At 26.0% G+C, this 22379-nt stretch overlaps 2 protein-coding genes across 2 annotated transcripts in view; both read right to left on the reverse strand.

Moving 5' to 3' along the window:
• LOC100214452 (WD repeat-containing protein 54) overlaps positions 1–13617 on the reverse strand; it is a 42164-nt gene extending 28547 nt beyond the window's left edge. The window contains exons 1-5 of the mRNA XM_065792970.1: positions 13355–13617; positions 12985–13047; positions 7362–7425; positions 6398–6454; positions 1430–1643 (exon numbers count right to left, since the gene is read on the reverse strand). Of these exons, the coding sequence (XP_065649042.1) occupies positions 1430–1643; positions 6398–6454; positions 7362–7425; positions 12985–13047; positions 13355–13591 (635 nt within the window). The 5' untranslated portion in view covers positions 13592–13617. The remainder of the gene's footprint in view (positions 1–1429; positions 1644–6397; positions 6455–7361; positions 7426–12984; positions 13048–13354) is intronic.
• Positions 13618–13924: 307 nt separating this feature from the next.
• Positions 13925–14804, reverse strand: LOC105845165 (chromatin complexes subunit BAP18). Its single transcript, XM_065792971.1, has one exon. It carries the CDS (start codon positions 14724–14726, stop codon positions 14052–14054), a length of 675 nt encoding a protein of 224 aa, XP_065649043.1. The 5' UTR covers positions 14727–14804; the 3' UTR covers positions 13925–14051.
• Positions 14805–22379: the final 7575 nt, after the last annotated feature.

The raw sequence follows: 22379 nt of genomic DNA on the forward strand, positions 1-22379 counted from the left end.
CTTTTCCTATAAAACAAACACTTTCTGGGCATGTCTTTTTGTTGTTTGTGTAGTATCCAGAATTTCCAGGCATGTTGTCCCCTGCAAAACAAAAGTATTTTTCGTCATCGATGACTAGAAGCGATTTTGTGTTATAGAGTTGGTTAACTAGTTTCCTGCTTCTTTTCTTTGCCTTTATTTGTTGTTCTATAGTGTATTTTGGAGTCTTTTCACATTTTCTATATTTAATATTCATTTTTTTTAACTGACGACCAATTGTCGATTGATTTACACTGAATTTAATACCTATTTATCTCTGACTGACCCCTTTTCGATTGTTGACAAGTCTCGTTAATTCAACTTTTTTTCTCTAGTCCAGGATGTCGGACGACCAGGGTGCTTTTTATCAGAAAACGATTGAACAGTTTCATGTCTTTTTAGGTTATCATATATTGAACTTCGAGCAAATCCTTCGTTTTCAAAATGATTTACGATTTTTTTTTTTTATATTAGGTTTATTTACAAAAAACATTTTTAGTCGCTTTCGAAAAGATTCTCGTTCAGCTGCATTTAGCCTCATTTTAAATAATTGTTTCAAATAATAAAGTTTATATTTTATAGAACGTTTATGCCTACGCATAAATCCACAAAAAGTAATTATTATGCTCAAGTAATGAAATTAGGATTTGTCCGATAACTTCTGCATCACCCGTTATCATAAAAGAATATCCCTAAGATTTAATAATTAGTTTTTTTAAGCCTAATTTGCAAAGTGTCATTTTGTTAATTTTCTTAAAGTTTTACTAAAATAATAAGTTTATATCTATTTAGAGAAAGTATTTAAAAATCCTGGGATACTGAGACAAGATAAATGGATTACAAACCCTAACCTGGAAAAGCTTTAAAAACTATTGAATCATTTTTTTTTAATCACTTTTTGATTGCTTAGAGTAGGTACCTACTACTCTTAAATGTAATCATTAGAGAACTTAAGGTTAACAGTGGCTGGTGAGTTCCTGAACTAAAAATTTTTACTGCTAATAACTATTAATACTTTGTTGCTATTGTTACTGATATGTTGCTATTGCTAATGATATGTTGCTATTGCTACTGATATGTTGATATTGATAACAACACTCTGAATTCTCTACTTATTTTTTGACATTTGTTAAAGTTAAAATAAAAAATACATGAACAACAAAGTTTATCTTTCAACAGTTAAAAAAAAGCTTAGTTGCTACATCAAAATATAAAATAAAGTAAATATATTAGACAATAGAATAAATATATTAGACAATAGAATAAATATATTAGACAATAGAATAAATATATTAGACAATAGAAAATAATGCAGAAAGATCAAGGAATAATATATAAAATAATATTATAGGAACAAAAAATTTATTTATCTGAAATAAATACAAATATTTCAAAAATAAAATTAAGTTACCCAAATCCCATTATTTCAATTAATTTTGTAAAATGTCCACCAGCTCTCCATACTATAATGTTTCCATCTTCATCGCCGGATATCATGTTATCAGAACTACTATGCGAATGAAGATCAGTTATACTAGTACGATGTTCTGAAAGTGTTTCGTGAAGTTTTACAGTAGTTCCTTTATTAGGAATATCAAATACAAGTATAGAACCATCAGCAACACCTGAAATTATATAATGCAACACTTTGTATCTATATAAATAAGCACAAGAGAAACAATTTTCACAGGAAGATTTACAGTAATACTAAATTTGGCATAGAGTTTTATTAAAAAAATGTTGTTGTTTTTTTTTCTTTTTTAAACATCTTTGCTTCCAACAAGGCTACGAGCAAGCGCTAATTAGAGTTAGAAGTTACTGGAAGAGAAAAGATTGTAGAGCAAGATAACGATTTACAGACAACTTAAAGGATTGCAAATTATATGAATCAGGAAAGAAAGCGCATCATTAGAAGATCCGCCCCAGATATGTCAACAGTATTTTGTACAAAATCGGATTTGAGATTTATAGAGATAGAGAATAGAATCAAGAGTAAGAAAGTGTCGAGCTGAATAAAGAGATGCAACCTTAGCAGATTTGATATACGGTTTCCAAGAAAGATTGGAAGTAAGAGTTAATCCTAGAAGATGAAGGGTAGATGACTCATCGAGTACATTACTGTTCAAAAATATAGGAAGAACTAGATTATTGCAATAATAATTAGCTGGAAAATATTGAGTTTTATCTGAATTAATGTTCAACAGCTACTGTGAGTCTCATGCTGTGGCAGAAGTGAGATCCTTCTCAAGCTCAAATGCCCCCTCCAAGCAAGCAAAGAGAGTGTTGGCTTCTTATCATGACAAGAATAAATAGTAGTATCATCAGCAAACAAAACCACCTTAGAAGTGAGAATATCCTGAAGATTGTTAATGTAAATTAATAAGAGTATAGGGCCAAGGATTGAACCTTGAGGAACCCCTGATGTTAGAGAATATGAAGAAGAGTGCTGTCCATTGAGGGCAACTTTTATACTACAATTGAAAAAAAGGATTCAATCATCTTAAAGATGTTAACAGATACACCGTAAGAAGAGAGCTGATGGAGAAGACCAGCATGCCAAACTTTATCAAAAGCTTTATAAATGTCAAGAGCGATGGCCTAAACCTCTCCACCTTTATCTAATGAACAATAAAACTGCTAGCAAATCAGCTGTAGAATGAGAAGATCAAAGTCCATATTGATGATCAGAAAGTAAGTTATTAGATTCAAGATGAGAGATTAAGTGTTTGTTAATTAAAGATTCAAAAACCTTGCTTATGATAGGAAGAAGACTAATGGGACTGTAGTTAGGCAAATCAGATCGTTCTCCAGAATTTTTGTAAAATAAGGATAACAGATGCTGCATGTTTGCTATGCAGTGATCATCCAGGTTATATTTTTAAAATCTGGAAGATACTTTCCCAAAAATATCCAGAAAAATTTAGGAAAATATTTGTTAAGAAATATCCGGAAAAAATCCAGAATTAATTTCAAAATAAAGAGGTTAAAAAGGAGGGATTCTTTCAACAGTAATACATACAATTTTTTGCCAGAACATGACAGTATATTTTTTATTTACTATAAAAAAAAATCAACTTTTACTTTTATCTAAAAAAAAGAAATTTGAGTTATTTAACATTAAAAAGCTCACACAACTCTAAATAAAATAATTTTCATTTACGACTAACATTTGCACATATCTAACAGAATTGAAACAAATGATAAAAGTAACTCAATGTTTAACTCAAACTTTAGTTATAAAAAAACAATAATAATGAGAAGTAGAAGACGAAGAAGAAGGGTGAAAAACCATTAAACAATGTGGGCAAATTTCTAGATATGCACTTATACATTGAAACACATGAGGTAATGAAATGTTGCATGATTTCACTAAGGAAGTATGAATAGATGGACATTTAATGGATTTTCATAAAATAGGGATGCCGCCAATAACTTAAATCCTATGTGAGTTATAATTTTTAGTGCCCTTTTTTTTGAAATAAATTTACAAAATACACTGACATTTGTCATAAACTTTTGCATGGCAAACCTCTTTCAATAAAAATTTCATTACCCATAAAATATTAAATTTTGGGAAATATAAAAGTATTTTATAAAAAGAAAAATACCTCTCGTGTGTTTGAAAAAACTTTAACTGTAACCTTTGTTTAATAAAAACTTATTTGCAAAAAATTTGATATCAAAAATAATTATTTTGTAAATATGCAATACATGATATACTAAAATAAATATCTTTTTATATTATTCGTTATATGTAATACTTTTATATTAGTAGTTATAATATATGTTTTTATTTTAGTAATTATTATATATATTTTTATATCAGTAGTTATACTAAATAATTTTATATTAGTCATTATACAAAAGATTTTAAATTAGTAGATATACTAAATATTTTTATATTAGTAGTTATACTAAATATTTTTATATTAGTTGCTATACTAAATAATTTAATATTAGTAGTTTTACTAAATATTTTTATATTAGTAGATATACTAAATACTTTTATATTAGTAGATATACTAAATATTTATATATAAGTAGTTATACTAAATATTTTAATATTAGTAGATGAACTAAACAATTTTATATTAGTTGTTATACTAATAATTTTTATACAAGTCGGTATACTATATATTTTTATATTAGTAGATATACTAAAGACTTTTAAATTAGTTGATATACTTAATATTTTATATTAGTAGATATACTAAAAAATTTTATATTAGTAGATGTACAAAATATTTTTATATTAGTCATTATACAAAAGATTTTAAATTAGTAGATATACTAAATACTTTTATATTAGTTGTTATACTAAATATTTTTATATTACTTGTTATACTGAATACTTTTATATTAGTTCTTATATTGAATATTTTCTTATTAGGCGTTACACTAAATACTTTTATAATAGTAGATAAACACAGTATAATATACTTATTACTACTAATATAAAAATATTTAGTATAACTACTAATACAAAAATATTTAGTATATATACTAATATAAAAATTTTTTTTTTTAAAAAAAACACAAAGGACAATGATCTCAGTACTACTTAACTCATTTTTGAATTTCTTTAAAATAATTAGCAATAAAAGAATGTTTTGCATTGTAAGAATGAACAGTTATATAATATTATAATATACTTATTATTTTTATATTAGTATATTACCAGTATAATATCTACAAATATTTAATATTATAATAATGTTTCATAAGAGATAACTATTTTGTTAATTTTTTAATATATTTTCAATATTTAAAAAAATGGTTTTAAGAAATCGTGAAACTTTTTATGACATTTTGAATGATTGTAATTTCAACTCTAACTTTAACTTGTAAATATAAACTTTATTAATAAAACCTTCATTACAGTTTGGTTAGGATAATAATATCTTTATATTAGTTGTTATACTAAATATTTATATATTAGTAGTTATACTAAATATTTTTATATTAGTAGTTATACTAAATAACTTTATATTAGTAGTTATACTAAATATTTTATTTAGTATACTAAATATATTTACTAAGTATAACTACTAAATATTTTTTTATTACTGAATACTTTTATATTATTTGTTATACTAAATATTTATATATTAGTAGTTAAACTAAATATTTTTATATTAGTAGTTATACTAAATATTTTATTTAGTATACTGAATATTTTTACTTAGTATAACTACTAAATATTTTTTTATTACTGAATACTTTTATATTATTTGTTATACTAAATATTTATATATTAGTAGTTAAACTAAATATTTTTATATTAGTAGTTATACTAAATATTTTATTTAGTATACTGAATATTTTTACTTAGTATAACTACTAAATATTTTTTTATTACTGAATACTTTTATATTATTTGTTACACTAAATATTTATATATTAGTAGTTAAACTAAATATACTGAATATTTTTACTTAGCATAACTACTAAATATTTTTTTATTACTAAATACTTTTATATTATTTATTATACTAAATATTTTTATACTAGTTGTTGTACTAAATAGTTTTATATTAGTTTTGAAAACTTTAAATTACAAATTACTTTTAAATGTTTACTCAAGCTATTTAAAGTTCTCTGATTTAGTCTGATTTGTTTCCTTTCTTGTTAAATTAAAAGTGATGTTTGAATTTTTTTTGTTATTTTTAGTGAGTATTTTTTAGGTGTTTAATTTTTTATAATATAACTGGGTTTTTTACTCTTTTTCTTTGAAACTTTTGAATTCTTTTTTTAAACAATTAACAAATTAAATCAATTTTTGATTTTTTTTTTTTTTTAATAAATTGTATTTGGAAACTTAAATTAATTGCTGGTAAAGTAATTAAAAACAGGTTATATTTTTGCAATAAGTTATGTTTTTTATTTGTTACTGACTAACTTTTCAAAAATAAAAAAACATTACTTCTGCCGCAATTATAAATTTAAGAAATAATAATTTTAAAAAATTAAACACATTTTAATTCATTTAAATGAATATTGAAAAATAAAAGAAATTAGTTTGTGTAAATTATTATTTAAATGTTAAAAAAAATTTAATTTAAGTTAGTTATTTAGTATTATAAAAACACATTCCATAATATATTTAGATAAAAATGTTAATTTTTTAAGTGAACTTGTTTTGCATTAATTTATTATATTGTGGAAGGTTAGACATGGTATAAAACATTTTGACTTTGAAACTATTATAAGGAACTCTAATTTGTTTTATAAAATATTACTGACTAATTTTAATTTTTTTTTTAGATTTCCTATTAACCAATGATTTTATTAAAACCATGTAAAGTTATCATTTTTACATTTAGCATATATAGCAAAATTTAACAGTTTGAAATTGTAACATATTAAAAAACATATGTACCTATACAGATATATCTTTCTCCAACAGCTGCCACACCTCTTGCATACTGAGCATGACCTATTTTATATAAGGTTTAAACTATAACAGCATTATATTCTTTTATTTATAGGTGTTAGCCAGCTTAATGGCACTGCATATACTGCGGAATTCCCAAAATTCAATGAATTTTTTTTTTGAATTTGAATTTGAAATTCCTATTATTTTGTAGAACAAAAACAATAAATATTCCTAATATCGCAAAAATGCAGTAAAAAATATATTCCTGGCTAACACCTTCCTTTACTAATAAAATTTCATTAATAAAAGTCAACTTAAAAAAACATTTGCATTAAAATTTAATAAATAAATTATTTAAAATAACATAGTTAACATGTTTAACTTCTTATTAGCTAATTTTTATATTTAATCTTTTGATGCTTGATAAACAAACAAAATTAAAAATTATACAAACTTTTTTTATGAAAAAACAATTGTATAAAAAATAAAAATTTCCTCCTAGAGAGCATAACACAACTTTTTATTATTCACAAACATAAAATAAATTTATAACATAGAAAAACTTCAAGGCTCAGTATCTTACAACATAGAACATCCCAATAGGTAGAGCAATGGTATGATATATAGATTGAAAATTGAGGTTAATGGTTCTCTTTTATTTTAACAAATGCAACCATTCAAACAAAAAAATTTGACAAATGGTTTGAAATGATGCAAACTTCTATTAATAATCATAGACATTAATTTGAACATTTATCAAAATTAAATTTAAAAAGATTCTTTTTTTTAATGGGCGATTCTACAACCTTTCATACCTAAGTAAACTATAAAACTGCTTTTTTGTGTTGACAAAAAGCATTAATGAAATTTTAAAAACTGAAATATTATAACATAAAACAGTTATCAGAATAAACATTTTTTTAAATCTTCTAAAATTTAGTAAAGTCATTTTAAAGTGAACACATACCATGAATGCGATGAGTTCCTAGAGCCTGCCAAAATAACATGATTGAGCCATCAGCTTCAAACATCTAATAAATAATATAATAATAAATGTGAAAATTTTAGATTTAAAAACATAAAACAAAATTTAAAAAGAATTTTAAATTAACCCTTCAGCAGTCCCTGCCATAATACTACACATATTGAAAGTGATTTTTAAATGCCCCTGCCTTTTTAAATGTCCCTCCCTATTATGCAAATTGGAAGTAACTTCTAAATGACTTGCTGTAATATTACCGCTTAATGCATCTACTCGATATATTTTCTTGTTTATCAGTAATTATATGTCTAAATGTCACCAGGTTTAACTATTGCATAACTATTGCAAATAATATAAAAAGAAAAATTTTATCAAAAAAATAATGTACCTAAATATTTTACTGTTTTTGTTTTCCTTTTTTTTAAGACGTTTGTTATTTTCCACTACCACAATTAATACAAGTCGAGGAAAAAAGAAGATAAGAATATAACGAAAATAAAAACATTTATTGATATACAAATTTTTCGCGACTATTTTCATTTATTATATTAAGGAAATGTTTTATTATTTGCACTAGAAACATACACAATTTTAAAATTGATTTTTTAATTGTTTTTGCTAAACTGTTTTTATTAATGCACAGGAAATCAAGAAAACTAATTGCTATTTATTTGAAAAAAAATTTATTTTTAACAAGTTTATAATAAATAAATAATACTAATATTCAAATATAAAATATTTGGTTGTTTTCACTTTGTTTCAGCTTTTTATTAATTAATTAAATTTAAAGATATTTTTTCAAAAAAGAGCAATGATTATGCTCATTATCACTAGTAAATCGTATTAACATTGCAAATTGGGTATTATAAAAAATCAGATAAAAGAATTTCAGATATGCATCAAAGTGCATCATTTATTAAAGTAACCATGTTATTCTTTCATTTAATTCTTCAATCATTACAAAATTTATTAATCAATTAATATATTTTGCAAATAAATAGCAATTTATTTTCTTCTTTTCCTATTACATAAGTATTGAGAAATTACATCTTATAAAGCAAAAACATTTTTTAAAGTGAAAAGACGATTTTTTAAAGCGAAAAAACAAATAAATATAAGAAAAAAAATTAATAAAATTTCTCATAGTTTTAGTGTACATAGCAAATTAGTTTCTAAATTATACAGACTGATAAAAATTGTGAATAAATTGCATATCAAAAATATTAAATTGTTATAAAATATAATTATAAAACATAAATTGTTAACAAAATTTAATTATACAAAAAAAGTTGTATAATTAAATTAAGTTAAAACATCTGTTTATAGTATGTAATCCTTATAAAATTCTTTCGATAATTCATCTGATAAAGGATCAGGCTTTGTTCGAATCAATAAAAATGTTGCTCTTAAAAAAATTGAAGAACTTGCAAAATCTAAAATCATAAACTATGATCCAACTCAAAAACTGCTTCGTAAAGTTCAGAATTCTTTACAAAACCTGAAAAAAAAGTTTACAAAAAATGAATATAGATCAATTTATCCAAGTGACGCCACTCCTCCACGATTATATGCTGTCAACAAAGCACACAAACCAACTAATAACTACCCAATGCAAATTATAGTTAACACAATAGGGTCACCTACAAATAAATTATCTAATTATTTAGTAAATCTCATTCAACCTACCTCCAACCTTAACAAAACAAAACTTCAAAATTCAAAACAATTTGTTGAATGTGCTCAATCATGGTATATCGATCCTGGTGAATTTCAAGTTTCTTTCGATATTGTTAATCTTTACCTTTCAATACCAGTTAAAGAATCAACTGATATTTTACTAGAACAACTCTGTAATAGTCCTGTCTTCAATTCAAAATTATCAGTTTCAGAAATAAAAATACTTTTAGGTTTGTGTTTGTCAAACTGTTATTTTTTACATGAAAACAACATACACACAAATAATTTAGCTAAATAATTAGAAGATGCTGGTCCTATAGGTTTATCATTAATGGTAGTAATGGCAGAGAGTTTTCAGCAACATTATGAAAAAAAAGCGTTAATACAGGAACAATATCTTACACCACCAGTATACACACTGCAGGCCAAAAGTTTCTATACACTTGGATTTTGTTAAATTTTTTAATTAAAACTCCCATAATTATTTCAAAAAATGAAAATATCATATTTATTTTATAAAAGATACATATAGTTACTATTTTAGAAAAAAAAAAAAGAAAAAAAATGAAATTAAAAAAATACTAACAACACTATTATTATTAAACTGTCTATTCGTCAAAAAATAACCCACTAGTTTTTATCACTTTTTTTGCGATCCGTGGCATCCTATTTATTAATTTATTTATTATTTCGGGTGTAATTGATAACCAGGATTCTTCTAATATCTGCCACAGGTGCTCTTTGGATGTTGGGCATTTTTGTCTGACCTTTCTTTCCAATTCTTCCCACAGTAACTCTATTGGGTTCAAATCTGGTGATTGGGTCAGCCAGGTCATGTTTTTGAGGACACCATTATTCTCTTGTTCCTTTATATAGTTCTTATATAATTTTAAGGTATGTTTAGGGCCAATATCTTGCATAAAAACAAAACCACGATCAACAGTTCTTAAGCCAGAAGGTATAGCATTGTTTTGTAGAATTGTTTTATATTGTTCTTTTTTTATAATACCCTCAATTTTAACTAGGTCACCTCCACCAGCTGAAGGAAAATATCCCCATACCATAACTGACCCACCACCATGCTTGATTGTCGGCACTAAACACTCTGGGATCATTTTGTTGTTCTTCTGATGTAAATTCTTTGTTTTTGCCCAAACAGTTCAAATTTAGACTTGTCGGTCCATAGTACTTTACCCCAGTCTTCTTCTGTCCAATTTTGGTGGTCTATAGCCCATTGTAACCTTTTCTTTTTATTTCCAATCCGTAGCAACGGTTTCCTAACTGCTATAAGGCCAGAAAGTCCTGCTTGTCCAAGACGTCGTTTTGTAGTGGTTAATGAAATAAATTTTGAATGACCCCTATTAAAGCCTGAAGTTATTTCCTGGGCCGTAAGTCTTCGATTTCTTTTACTCATCAATATTATACTATTATCTTCTGCTTTTGTTGTCTTCCATGGTCTACCAGATCTTTTTTTGTCTTCAAAAATACCTGTTTCTTTCCATCGTTTGATGGTATCTTGTACAGTACTGGCAATTTTTAATTTTTTGCAAATTTTACAAACTGAATAACTTTCTTTATGTAATGTAACTATTTCAAAACGTTTTGCAACTGTTAAAGAAGGTTTTTTACCCATATTTTTAATTAAATAGCCGAATTATACATTTTAAAATTTTTTTCAAGATTTTTTAATGCAACCGCAATTAATACCAAATGAAAACTAAACAAAACTAAATATTCTTAATCATTTTAGTCGGCTATCATTTTATTATAAATATTTATTTCATGTTTAAACAAATAAATAACTTTAACAAGACCAAACTCTTAAGAGTAATATAACACTATATATCAAGTTAAAATAAACAATTAAAAAAACAAACTTATTTATGTAAGTTTGAGGTCAGGAATACCCAATGACTGATCTCCATCTTACATAAACACTTAAAATTAGTAAGTTTAAGTATTATAAATTAATATTATTGATTAATTTAATGATACAGGATAGATTTTAGCTTTTTATAAAAATATCAAGTGTCTGGAAACTTTTGGCCAGCAGTGTATATAAAATCAATCAAAAGGTATGTTGACAATATTCATTCCCGTTTTAATAATGACACAGAATCAGAACATTTTCTCAAGTTGTTAAATAATCAACACACAAATATCAAATACACAATTGAAAAAGAAAGTGATTCACACACAATAAATGTTCTTGATCTCTCAATAACAAATAACAAATTAACATCTTTTTAATATCTATCGCAAGGATGCAATAACAAATGTGCAAATAAAGCCGCATTCTTATCACAATCCAAAAAAAAATTATGGTGTATTTAAAGGTTTTATCTAAAGGGCTTTTGCATTATGCAGTAAAAAACATATAAATCATAAATTAAAGTTTCTTACAGAAATATAGAAAATGGTCAAAATAAAAAAATACTTCAAATATTGTCAAAAAATAAAAAACAATAAGCAAAATTATTAACAAAACAACAAAAATAACATCAAAAAACTAGAATTTAATTATATTTCTCTACCATGGGTACCAAAATTAAGTATTATTAAAAAAGATATTTAAAAATGCAGGGTATACTCCAATTTTCAAATCACCAAAAAACCTTCCACAATTAATAACTCCAAAAAACAAGCTTCAACTTCCCAACAACACGCATTTGCCAACATCAAAAACATACTTTTAAGGGAAAATAGAAAAATTCAGCCATGGCAGGGCATTCCGGAAATTGTTATGATGCGTTTTCCTGGAATAAAAAACAACACAAATAAAGTAGAAGCAGTCTGTTTAAAGCGAAAAGTGAGAGAGACTTTAGAAATACAGTATCACCAGTGTTCTCCAAATGAAGATGGTTTGAATGAATATGACGGTGATTATGTCACATCATCGTTTTGGAAGCCTTATTTTTTCTTATTTAAGACGCAAGAACAAATTACTTTGAAGTTTTATTATTTGTTTGTTTTTTATTACTTGAATAACAAGGGTATATGTAACCCCTAGAAATATTGTATTATATTATAAAGAATTTTATAAGGATAAGTTTATATACTTTAAACAGATGTTTTAACTTAATTTAACTATATAAAACTTATCTAAGATGTTAACTTTTAAAAAAACTTGTTTAAAAATTTTATAAAAAAAAAATTTTTTTTTAATTATTTAATTTTTTTAGTTTATTTAATTAAAACTTGATATTTTGTTACAATTTTGGTTCCTTTTTTTTAAGTTTTTTTTCCTCAGTAGATAAGTTTAGCTTTTTGCCGCAAATTATGTGGGCAGTGTGTCAAAAAAAATCACTTTAAACATGCATGAATAAGGCGTGCGGCCGCACATTCTTCCAGGAAAGGCTTGTATTCCTATATGTGATAGTTTGTGCAGTTCCATGCTTTTTGCACATAGAGTGGATATTATTATTTGTATAATTATACATGTATAATATAAACAGCATCAGCTATGTTCAAGTTAAGTTGAAAATAGTAAAAACTGTACATCCACTTTTCTTTGATTTATTCTCTAAAAAACTGAATTTATTAAAAAAAAAATTAGAACTTTTAGAGGCTACATATGTTTATGTATATGTATATGTATATATATATATATATATATATATATATATATATATATATATATATATATATATATATATATATATATATACATATGTTTTTTTTGTGTTTTATTATTTTTATAATTCACCTCCCAAGGCCAAGAAGGCCACAACAGATGAGGAGGCTACTCTTTCTTATTAAGCGAAAGGAACCTCTTTCTTATGAAGCGAGCGTTCTACCACTACATCACTACCGCATCTTATATATACATATATATATATATATATATATATATATATATATATATATATATATATATATATATATATAATATATATATATATATATAATATATATATATATATATATTTACCTGCACTCCTTTAACAGACGCAATAACTAATAAAGTTCTTGTTGCTAATACACACCACTTGGCCTAAGTAAACAAATAAAAATAAAATGAATACAAATGCAATGCAAATCCTTGAATAGGATTGTTCCCTTATTCGCCACTTGACTATCTTTCTGTAAAACAAAATAAAAGAGCTAAACACCACAAAAAATTATAATAACAAATTTATATAATAAATAATAACTTATTACTATTGTTATTACAACTATTATCATTATTATTATTGTTATTGTTGTTATTACTATTATTTTATATTATGGCAACATTAGTTCTATTTAACTGAATCTCATTCCTGCAAAAGAATATGCTGTCATACAAAACAATTGCATACCTGCAAAACAATTGCACTGTCATGCATACTTTCACCTTTACAAATAACTTTTCGACACAGTGAGTTGTTAAAACCTTTTTCATCTTTACTTTGTGAGGGGTCAAACACCCAAACAATAGATTTGTGTACCACAGCAAACAAGTGATTGTTATTTTCTGATGCCTTTACCACATCAAAATTATTATAAAGCAATGATGCACTTGATTTAATAGGAAGCGAAGAGACTTTTTTATACATTATTTACACCTAATTACAAAAATATTGAAAAAAACATAATCATTTATTTTTGTATCATGAGTAACAAAAATTTTAGAAGATTGATGCTAAATAACTTTTAATTCATGCATTTTGACTAAAATATTTTATTAAAAAATAACAATAAAACATAATTTTTATGTTAAAAACCAATAAATCTTTATAATCATTTTTTATCCATATTGCATATAAATTAAAAACTTTGCAATTTCTCATAAGTTATATTTAAAGTAAGTTTTTATTTTCTAAAATAAAATAAAATTAAAACTTTATGAATTTAAAGCTTTCATTTTCAATAAATATAATAAAAAAACATTTCAAACGTTTAATTTTTGAGTATCCAAATAATTACATAAAACTCATGCAATAATATTTAAGTGATAAATTAAAACTTATATAACTTAGTATTACATCTACCACTAAATTACTTTAAACAGATAGATTAACTTTCAACGTCCACATTTAAACTAGTGTTAGCATCTGCTACATGCTGTATCACACCAGAATTAAACATTGTTACCGAACCAGCACCTAAACCAAAATTTTGAGGTAATATTACTTGAAAACCTTGACTAGAAGCTAAAACAGGTACCCCATTTTGAGTAGTATTTGGTGCGCATAATTTGTTTTGTGTACTAATTGAAGATAAAACATTCAATGTTTGTGGCACTGATGATAAAACACTCATACTTGTTTGACGAGAAGACATAATGCTGGATGTTTCAACTTTTGTTTTTTTACTAGATTCATCAGGTATATTTTCATGTGAATATACAATATTATTAGCTTTACTTTTCATACCAGCATGTCTTGGTTGGATACTTATTGGAAGTTGAGGGCGACCTTTAGCTGTTGTTAAATTTTGAACAGTTTTTTGTTTTAAAGCTGCTTTGATTTGACTTGCAGATTTCGTTCTTATAACAGTAGATATTTTTTCAATGTCTTCTCCAAACTGGCTAATAGCTTTCTTGAGCATTTCTACTTCTTCGTCACCCCATTTACCATTGTCCTGTATTTTATCACTTGATTGTTGAAGTGACATTGCAAGAGTACCAAGTTTCATAAATGTCTCACCAGCAAGTGTAAATATCTCTGCAACTTTTCCTGCTTGACTCATTATTATATCCTGGTTCAAAAAATATTAAAAAGAAAAGCTTTTCTTTTTATACAAAATCTGAAAAGAAAGATGTATAACTATAATGCATACTTAATATAAATAAAAATGCGAAATGTATAATAATTTCATAATTAACTCACTAATTTTTTAAAAGTAAAAAATTTGAAAAAAAAATTTTTGAATGAATTATTATTAATTAATAATTTATTAAGAAATATATAACAACTTAACTTATACCAAACTTTTATTATAATAACATAATAAGAATAACATATAAATATAATTATAATAGCATAACAACATAACTCAAACTAACTTATATAACAAATAGTATTTGATGTCTAATAAGGTTAGCCACTCCACAAGATTTTATTTTTGTCAACATATTTATATTAATATGGTTTTATAGAGCCTAAAATGATTTTAAAATCTTTTAACTTTAAAATTTAAGTGAATTTAAGTTATTGGACTTTTTGTGCTGGAAAAACTGATTTTTTGACAAAACGCCTGATACGCCTGATAAAATAAGAAAACATCAAAAATCAAGCGCAAAAATTAAAACAAAAAATATGCGGGGGAAAAAAAGCATAATATACCCAATTTCTAAACAAAAATCCTAAGTACTATTTCTTCAAAAAACCATAAATAAATATTTTACTTGAATATAGGAAAGACTATACTTGCTTTTTTTACAGGAAACCTTTTTTAAAAAGTGTTTTTTTTTTTTTTAATAAACTGATCTTAAAGTTTTTAAACACTTAGAACTAAGAAATTTTATATAAATATTAAAAACGTTAAAAACAAATTTTTAATATTTTTTTTCCCAAACAAACTTGATGTGTTTTAGTACTTAAGTGTCAATAGCTTCAAAAACTTCTTTTTAAAAAAATGTTCTTACAGCAAGTTTTCCTATAAATAGTGGTCTTAATACATAAATAATATATAGGTGAAGTCATATAAAACTACTTTTTATACATGGTTAAAAAGAACTAGAGTCAAACTAACTAATGCAAAAAGCTTTAAGGTTTTAACTTAATTATAAAAAAAGATATAAAAAAGTAGAGTTCATGAAAATTACGTGTTTTTTGTCAAATGTTTTGTTGCACTGTGGAATTGCTAAAAAAGTTAGATTTAGTAAATAAACAAAAAAATTCATATTTTAAATTTGATTAAAAATCTTTAAGTAGAAATTAGAAATATAGAGCTAGATTTCTTGTAAAGCTTATGGCTGACTTAATGATATAAACTTATTAAAAATTTTAGTAATTTTAGGAGAGTTTTTTATGTTAAAAATGACAAAAAAAAAACAATCTAAAATATCTAAAGTAAATTAACTTACTTACAAAACATTTTAGCTTAAAAATAAAATATCCGTTTATTATTTTTAATTTACTGTTTTTACTTTCCCAAAACCAAGGAGGCTAACTACACTCGAAGAAATTACTATTTTTTATTTTATTATTCTTTTTTTTTTTTATTACTCTTATTACAACTCTGTCTCGTCTTTAACACCAAAACATGAAACTTGAAAAAAAAAAGGCCATTTATGTAAGTTTTTAAGACCTTTGCTCAAAAACTTAAGCCTTTGCTTTAATTTATTTTGTTACCTTACTTGTTACCTTATTATGTGTTTTAAATATCTTTATATACTTCCAAATAAAGATAATGAGAACTTAAATTTAAAAAAGTCTATAAATGACAACGTTTAATACAATATTATAATAGAATTATATTCTTTACTTTATTCAACAACAAAAAAAGTCCTTTTGTTTGAAATTGGAAATTATTGATGATATACAACGCAAATTAATTACATTTTCAAAACAAAGATTGTTTCCAATAGGTATGAAATGTAGCTTTAGAAAATGATCCGGACCAAAAATACCGGCTGCATATTTTAAAACCATTTTGAAATTTTGAAAAAGGAGTGTGGGCTCGTTAAAAATTGAAATCGAATGTCCAAGTTTTAACATTTGTTTTATAGAGTAAAAGTATCCTAAACCGGATAGTGCACGAAAGCGGGCACTTATCGGGAAAACTAAATATCTTTACTAAAATTAAAAATATTTGCAAATTTTAAAAAAGTTTTCAATTTTTAGTCCGTGCAAAAATTATAAAATTTCAAAAAAAAATTATTTAAAATCATTGCTATCATAAATCATAAGTATTTAAGTTTAAACAAAATCTAATCTAAGTATTTAAGTTTAAACAAAATTTAATTTTTTTATTGAAATTAGGTTCTTAGCATGAAAGGTTTAAAAAGGCATTTTAAAAACAAAGGTAGCTATTTTGTCGGAAATTTTCTGCTAATTCCAAAAATAGTTTTAAATTTTCAAAATCTTGTCAAAATCTTGTTTCCGTCATAACTTTTTAAAAAGTTATAAAAACTTTTTAAAGTTAAAAAGTTATGACGGAATCAAGGTTTTCTTTAGTTTTTACCTTAACCCGGACACAACAAATCCCCTAATAATCAATTAAAATTTCATAAGTTAATCTGTTTATTATTTTTTCACTATAATTGAATTTTTTTATTACATTAAAATTAATTTATTCTATTATTTTTTCACACTGATTGAATTTTTTTCATTCAGGTTTTTTAAGTTTTCACACTTTCGTGTTAATTAATTTTGTATTTTTGCACTTTATACTGTTGAAGTTAAGACATGGCCGTAGACAAGTGAGAGCTTGGGGGGGGGGGCTATAGCCCCCCACTTTTCGATTTGTTGAGCCTCTGATAATATTTTTATAAGCAATTTGAAAACATTTATCTAACCTTCTTTATTTAAGTATTTATAACTAATTTCTTTAATTGCAAAACAACTATAAAAAAATATTTCGCAATTAAATGATTTATAAAAATAGAAATGCCGCAAATATGTAAACTTAAGTAAATAACTGTAAATTTTACGTTACTTTTCGAATAAAAAAAAGAACTTGTAGTACAGAACTTGTTACAATGTGGGATTGAACTTGCTATAACTAATAAAAAGTTGTTTTGTTCGTGTAAGGCGATTTTTTTAAATAAAGTTGCATTTTCTATTTTTTATTTAGAGTTTTGAGTTTCATGAGTTTAATAATCAAAATTAAATATATTATTAAATAATATTTATTATCTAATGATTACAGTTTGTATATTAGATTTAAATAAGTTTGTATTATTTATAGCAACATTACGTAGCAATCTATTATATGATTTACTTCAGAGGTATGTTTTTAAAACAAAAATTGTCTGGTGCGGAAGGGAAGCGTGGTAAACGACTCAAGGAAATTTTGGAAGGGGCAGATACCAATCGCACTATTTTTTCTTTCTATGCAAGAACTGTCGTCTCATCAATTTCTCCTAACTTTGCCTTTACCTCTAGCCCTGAAACTACAGCTACTACAGCATTTTTTTCAGATAATACTTCGAATTCTAATGGTTTTCACAGTACTTTTACTACTGCATCTCTTGCTAACCCTGATACTGCTGCTACTACTTCTTCTTATGCTGGCTCTGTATCCACTGTTACTTCGGCATCATCTTCTAGTTCTGTCTTTAATTTTTCTTCTTCGATTGCTAACTCAGCCAACAATGTTGTTAACTCTGCCTCCACTGTTACAGTCTACCAAAAAAAGCATCTAAGTAATAGTCCGCATCAACCTGTGTTAGTTTTTCCAAAACGTACATGTGGTAGTCAGAAGCGATCATTTTTTCAACAATGGTACAAACTGTTTCCATGTTTACATTACAACAAATGTAACGATACAGTTTTATGCTACTATTGTATGCTAATGGAAATGCATAATTTATTATCTTCAAAATGCAGCGAGGATGTCTTCACAAAAACTGGATTTTCTAATTGAAAAAAGGTTTTACAAAAATTCCAGAAACACCAAAATATTCTTTCTCATCGAGAAGCCATCGAGAATGTTAAAACTATTCCTTCAACAACTAAAGATATTGGTGAACTTCTCAACTCATTTTCAAAACTCATACACAGGAAAAAATGGAAAATAGAGCAATGTTAATAATAATCACGAATATTTAATTTCTCGCCAGACAAGGTATTGCTCTGCGTGGTGATTACAATAGTGACAAAAATTATAAAGAATTTAATTCGAACTTTTCTTAGTTACTTAATCTCAGAAGCAAAGATAATCTTTAACTAAATAGATGAGAAAGTCGCAAAATAGATTTACGTGTGCAGCTATCCAAAATGAAATTCTGCAGATAATGGGTCTCACTATACTCAGAAAAATTGCATCCAATATTTCTGGAAAATGGTTTACTATTATGGATATATAGATGAAGATGACTCGGAAGTGCATGAAGTGTTTGTCGGACTTTATAGTGTGGAAAACACATCTGCTGAAAGTATTACTGCAACTATCAAAGATGTTTTTATGCGGATGAATCTTTCAATTAATAATTGTTGCGGTCAATGTTATGATGGTGCCAGCGTCATGACAAGTTGCAGTTGCAAAGAGAATAAGTGATCTTGAACCTAAAGCGCTATATTCCCATTGCTATGATCACGTTTTGAACTTGGCAGTATAAGAAACACTTAAAGCTATCAGCATCTTGAAAAATGCTCTGAACACTTTTCATGAAATTACAAAGTTGATAAAAAAATCTCTCAAACGTGAATGCCTTTTCAAAAAGATAAAAGAAAATATTCTCCTTGGGACACCCGGTATTTGTATATTCTGCCCTACACGATGGACGGTAAGAGCAGAATCATTTTATTCAATCTCTGAAAACTATGAAGCTCTACAAGTTGCTTGGGAAGAACCTAAATCTGAGACAAATGACTGTGAGATCGTCGCTCGAATAGGCGGAGTTGCAGCACAAATGGAAAAATTGCCTTTTTTGTTTGGAATTGAATTGGGCAAGACTATTTTATGCATGGTAGACAATTTATCAAAATGTTTGCAAAAGGTTACACTTTCGGCTAGTGAAGGTCAGAAAGTTATTGAAAGAACCTTGATTACATTTAAATCTATCCGGTTCAAAAAATTCATTTGAGCTATATTAGAACCGTATTGAAATAAAAAAAAATTACTTTAACTAGAAAAACCTACTTTGCCCTGCCATGCCAAAGTACCTCGTTGTTTTGAAATAGGAGCATCTGCATCAGTATTACCTGAATATTCTAGTTTTGACTTTTTCAAGAAGAAATATTTCGAAGCTATAGAAATGACAGTTGGCAGTATTCAATCTAGATTTGAACAACAAGGATATTTAATACTTCAAAAGATAGAATCAGTACTTATAATGTTTCATCTGAAGGTAGTTTAATAAATAACGAAGTTTTTGCTTTCTATGCTACAGATTTGAAAGCTTCAAGACTGCATGCACAATTACAAGTTATGCACGAATCTACAAATTAACTATTAGACACTCTGCAAAAAGTCCTTAATTTTGTTAGGTAAGATATGAATGGATTTCCTATAAACCTTACAGTTGTTTATTTAATAATTACGACTGTCAGTGTATCTCAAATTGACTAACATATGCACTAAAATGCGTATTTGTATGCTAATATAACACGTAATTTTTTGTGTATTACAGAGAAGCAAATAAAGTTGAAAAGGAATCATTATCAGAAATTAGGAAGTCGATAAAATTTATCCTTCTGATACCAGCAACAAACGTCACTAGCGAGAGAGCTTTCAGCACACTAAGAAAAATCAAATCTTGGTTAAGAAGCACCATGAATCAAGCACGGTTAAACTGGTGTATGCTGTTAAATATACACACACAAAAAACTGATGAACTTAACATCATAGATATAGCCAATGATTTTTGTAGCCGAAGTGAAGGTAGAAAAACTGTATTTGGACAATTTTGAAAAAAAATCTTGAAACTGCTGTAATGTTTTATAAAATTCTTATACTATATAAAACTTGAAGTTTGTAAAAACAGCCAAAATTTACTTTCTGCTTCTGATCTATATATGAATTTCCGAATCACGTACGCGTTCGTAAATATTTTAAGACCGAATTTTACTTCATATTATTAAAAATATTTTTAAGTAATAAATTCAAAAACCTACAAGGTATTACATTTAAGTAGTAAATTACTTCAAAAACCTACAAGGTATTACATTTAAGTAATAAATTACTTCAAAAACCTACAAGGTATTACATTTAAAAAAGTTATTAAGGAGAATATTTTGTTAAATAAAAAAATAAAGTTATTCAATGTGTTGAAAGTTAATAAAAACATTGCATGACAACAAAATAATTTATTGAATGAATGTCTCGAATGTGAATGAATATGTTGTATAACTAAGAATGTGAATGAATATGTTGTATAACTAAGAATGTGAATGAATATGTTGTATAACTAAGAATGTGAATGAATATGTTATATACAAGGTATTACATTTAAGTAATAAATTCAAAAAAACCTACAAGATATCACATTTAAGTAATAAATTACCTCAAAAACCTACAAGGTATTACATTTAAAAAAGTTAGTGTAATACATACAGTATAGACATTACTACATAGTTCAAAAGAGTTTTACTGTTAAAAGGCATGTTATTTGCGCCCCTACTCTTTCTAGCCCCCTCCCCCCTCCAGATTAAAAAAGTTGTCTGCGGCCATGTAAGGTGCAAAAATACACAAAGTAACCACAAAAGTGCATCGTTTCTTCATTTTCAAAAATCTCTATAAATCTTCAACTGAATTGAATTTACTAAACTTAAAATGGAAAAAAAAAACAAAAAACAAGAAGCCCTTCACTTCGGAGACAAAAAAAAGCGCATCGGATAAGATTGAAAATGGCGAGTTGAGCTTAAGAACCGCAGCTTAATTCTACCGCATATCAAAATCAATGTTATCCGATAATCAACATAGAATTTTTTTAGTTGGTAGTGGCAATACAACAAAGTTGAGGCCTTTTATCGAGTTAGTCTTGATTCACCTTCTTCAAATGCTTAGCGATTGGGGCTTTGGTAGACGGTTAGATCAAATTCAAAGTTTAGTGAGAGACTATTTAATTGAAAATTGATGAAACGTGTTTGTTCAAAAATGAAATGGCTGGTTGCAAATGGTACAAAAGATTTATGAGTCAATGACACTCAGAACTAAGCGAAAAAACAGCTACAAACATCGCATTTTTTGAGAGCAGGGTCATGCATACCAGAAATTATTGCCCGCTATTTTAATGTTTTGAAAAAACATTTTGATTTAGCAAAAATAGATTTGAGTAAAGCCATGCATTTGTGAGTTGTGATAAAACTGATTTCAATGGTAACAAAGGAAATGCAAAAGTAATTATCAGAAGAGGTTCAAAGCGTCCACTAGTATTAACTGGAAATAAAAAAAAATAAACTACACTGTTCTTAATTGTGTTAATTGGATTAAAGAAGGCCCACCAAACACACTTTACACAATATCACCATGGTTGGATGGAAAGTAATCAATTTTTGCAGTGGCTTGATGAAATTTTTATTCCTCGCATTCAAAAAATTTATTATTACCTTGTGGATGGCCACAGCACACTCGTGTCATTAAGTGTAAATTTAGTAAAGTGTAAAGAAAACAATATAACACTAATTTGCATTCCCGCCCATTCATCTCCCATTCTGCAGCCTCTTGATGTTGGTGTATTTTTCCATGTCAAAGATGTTTGGCGTGATATTTTACAAAAATTTTATGCTGAAA

Source organism: Hydra vulgaris, chromosome 03 (assembly GCF_038396675.1).
Source record: "Hydra vulgaris chromosome 03, alternate assembly HydraT2T_AEP".
NCBI classification, from domain to species: Eukaryota; Metazoa; Cnidaria; class Hydrozoa; order Anthoathecata; family Hydridae; genus Hydra; species Hydra vulgaris.

Bases quoted from the DNA above. Each gene is read 5' to 3' on its own strand.
- LOC105845165 (XM_065792971.1), bottom strand. From the start codon at position 14,726: ATGAGTCAAGCAGGAAAAGTTGCAGAGATATTTACACTTGCTGGTGAG.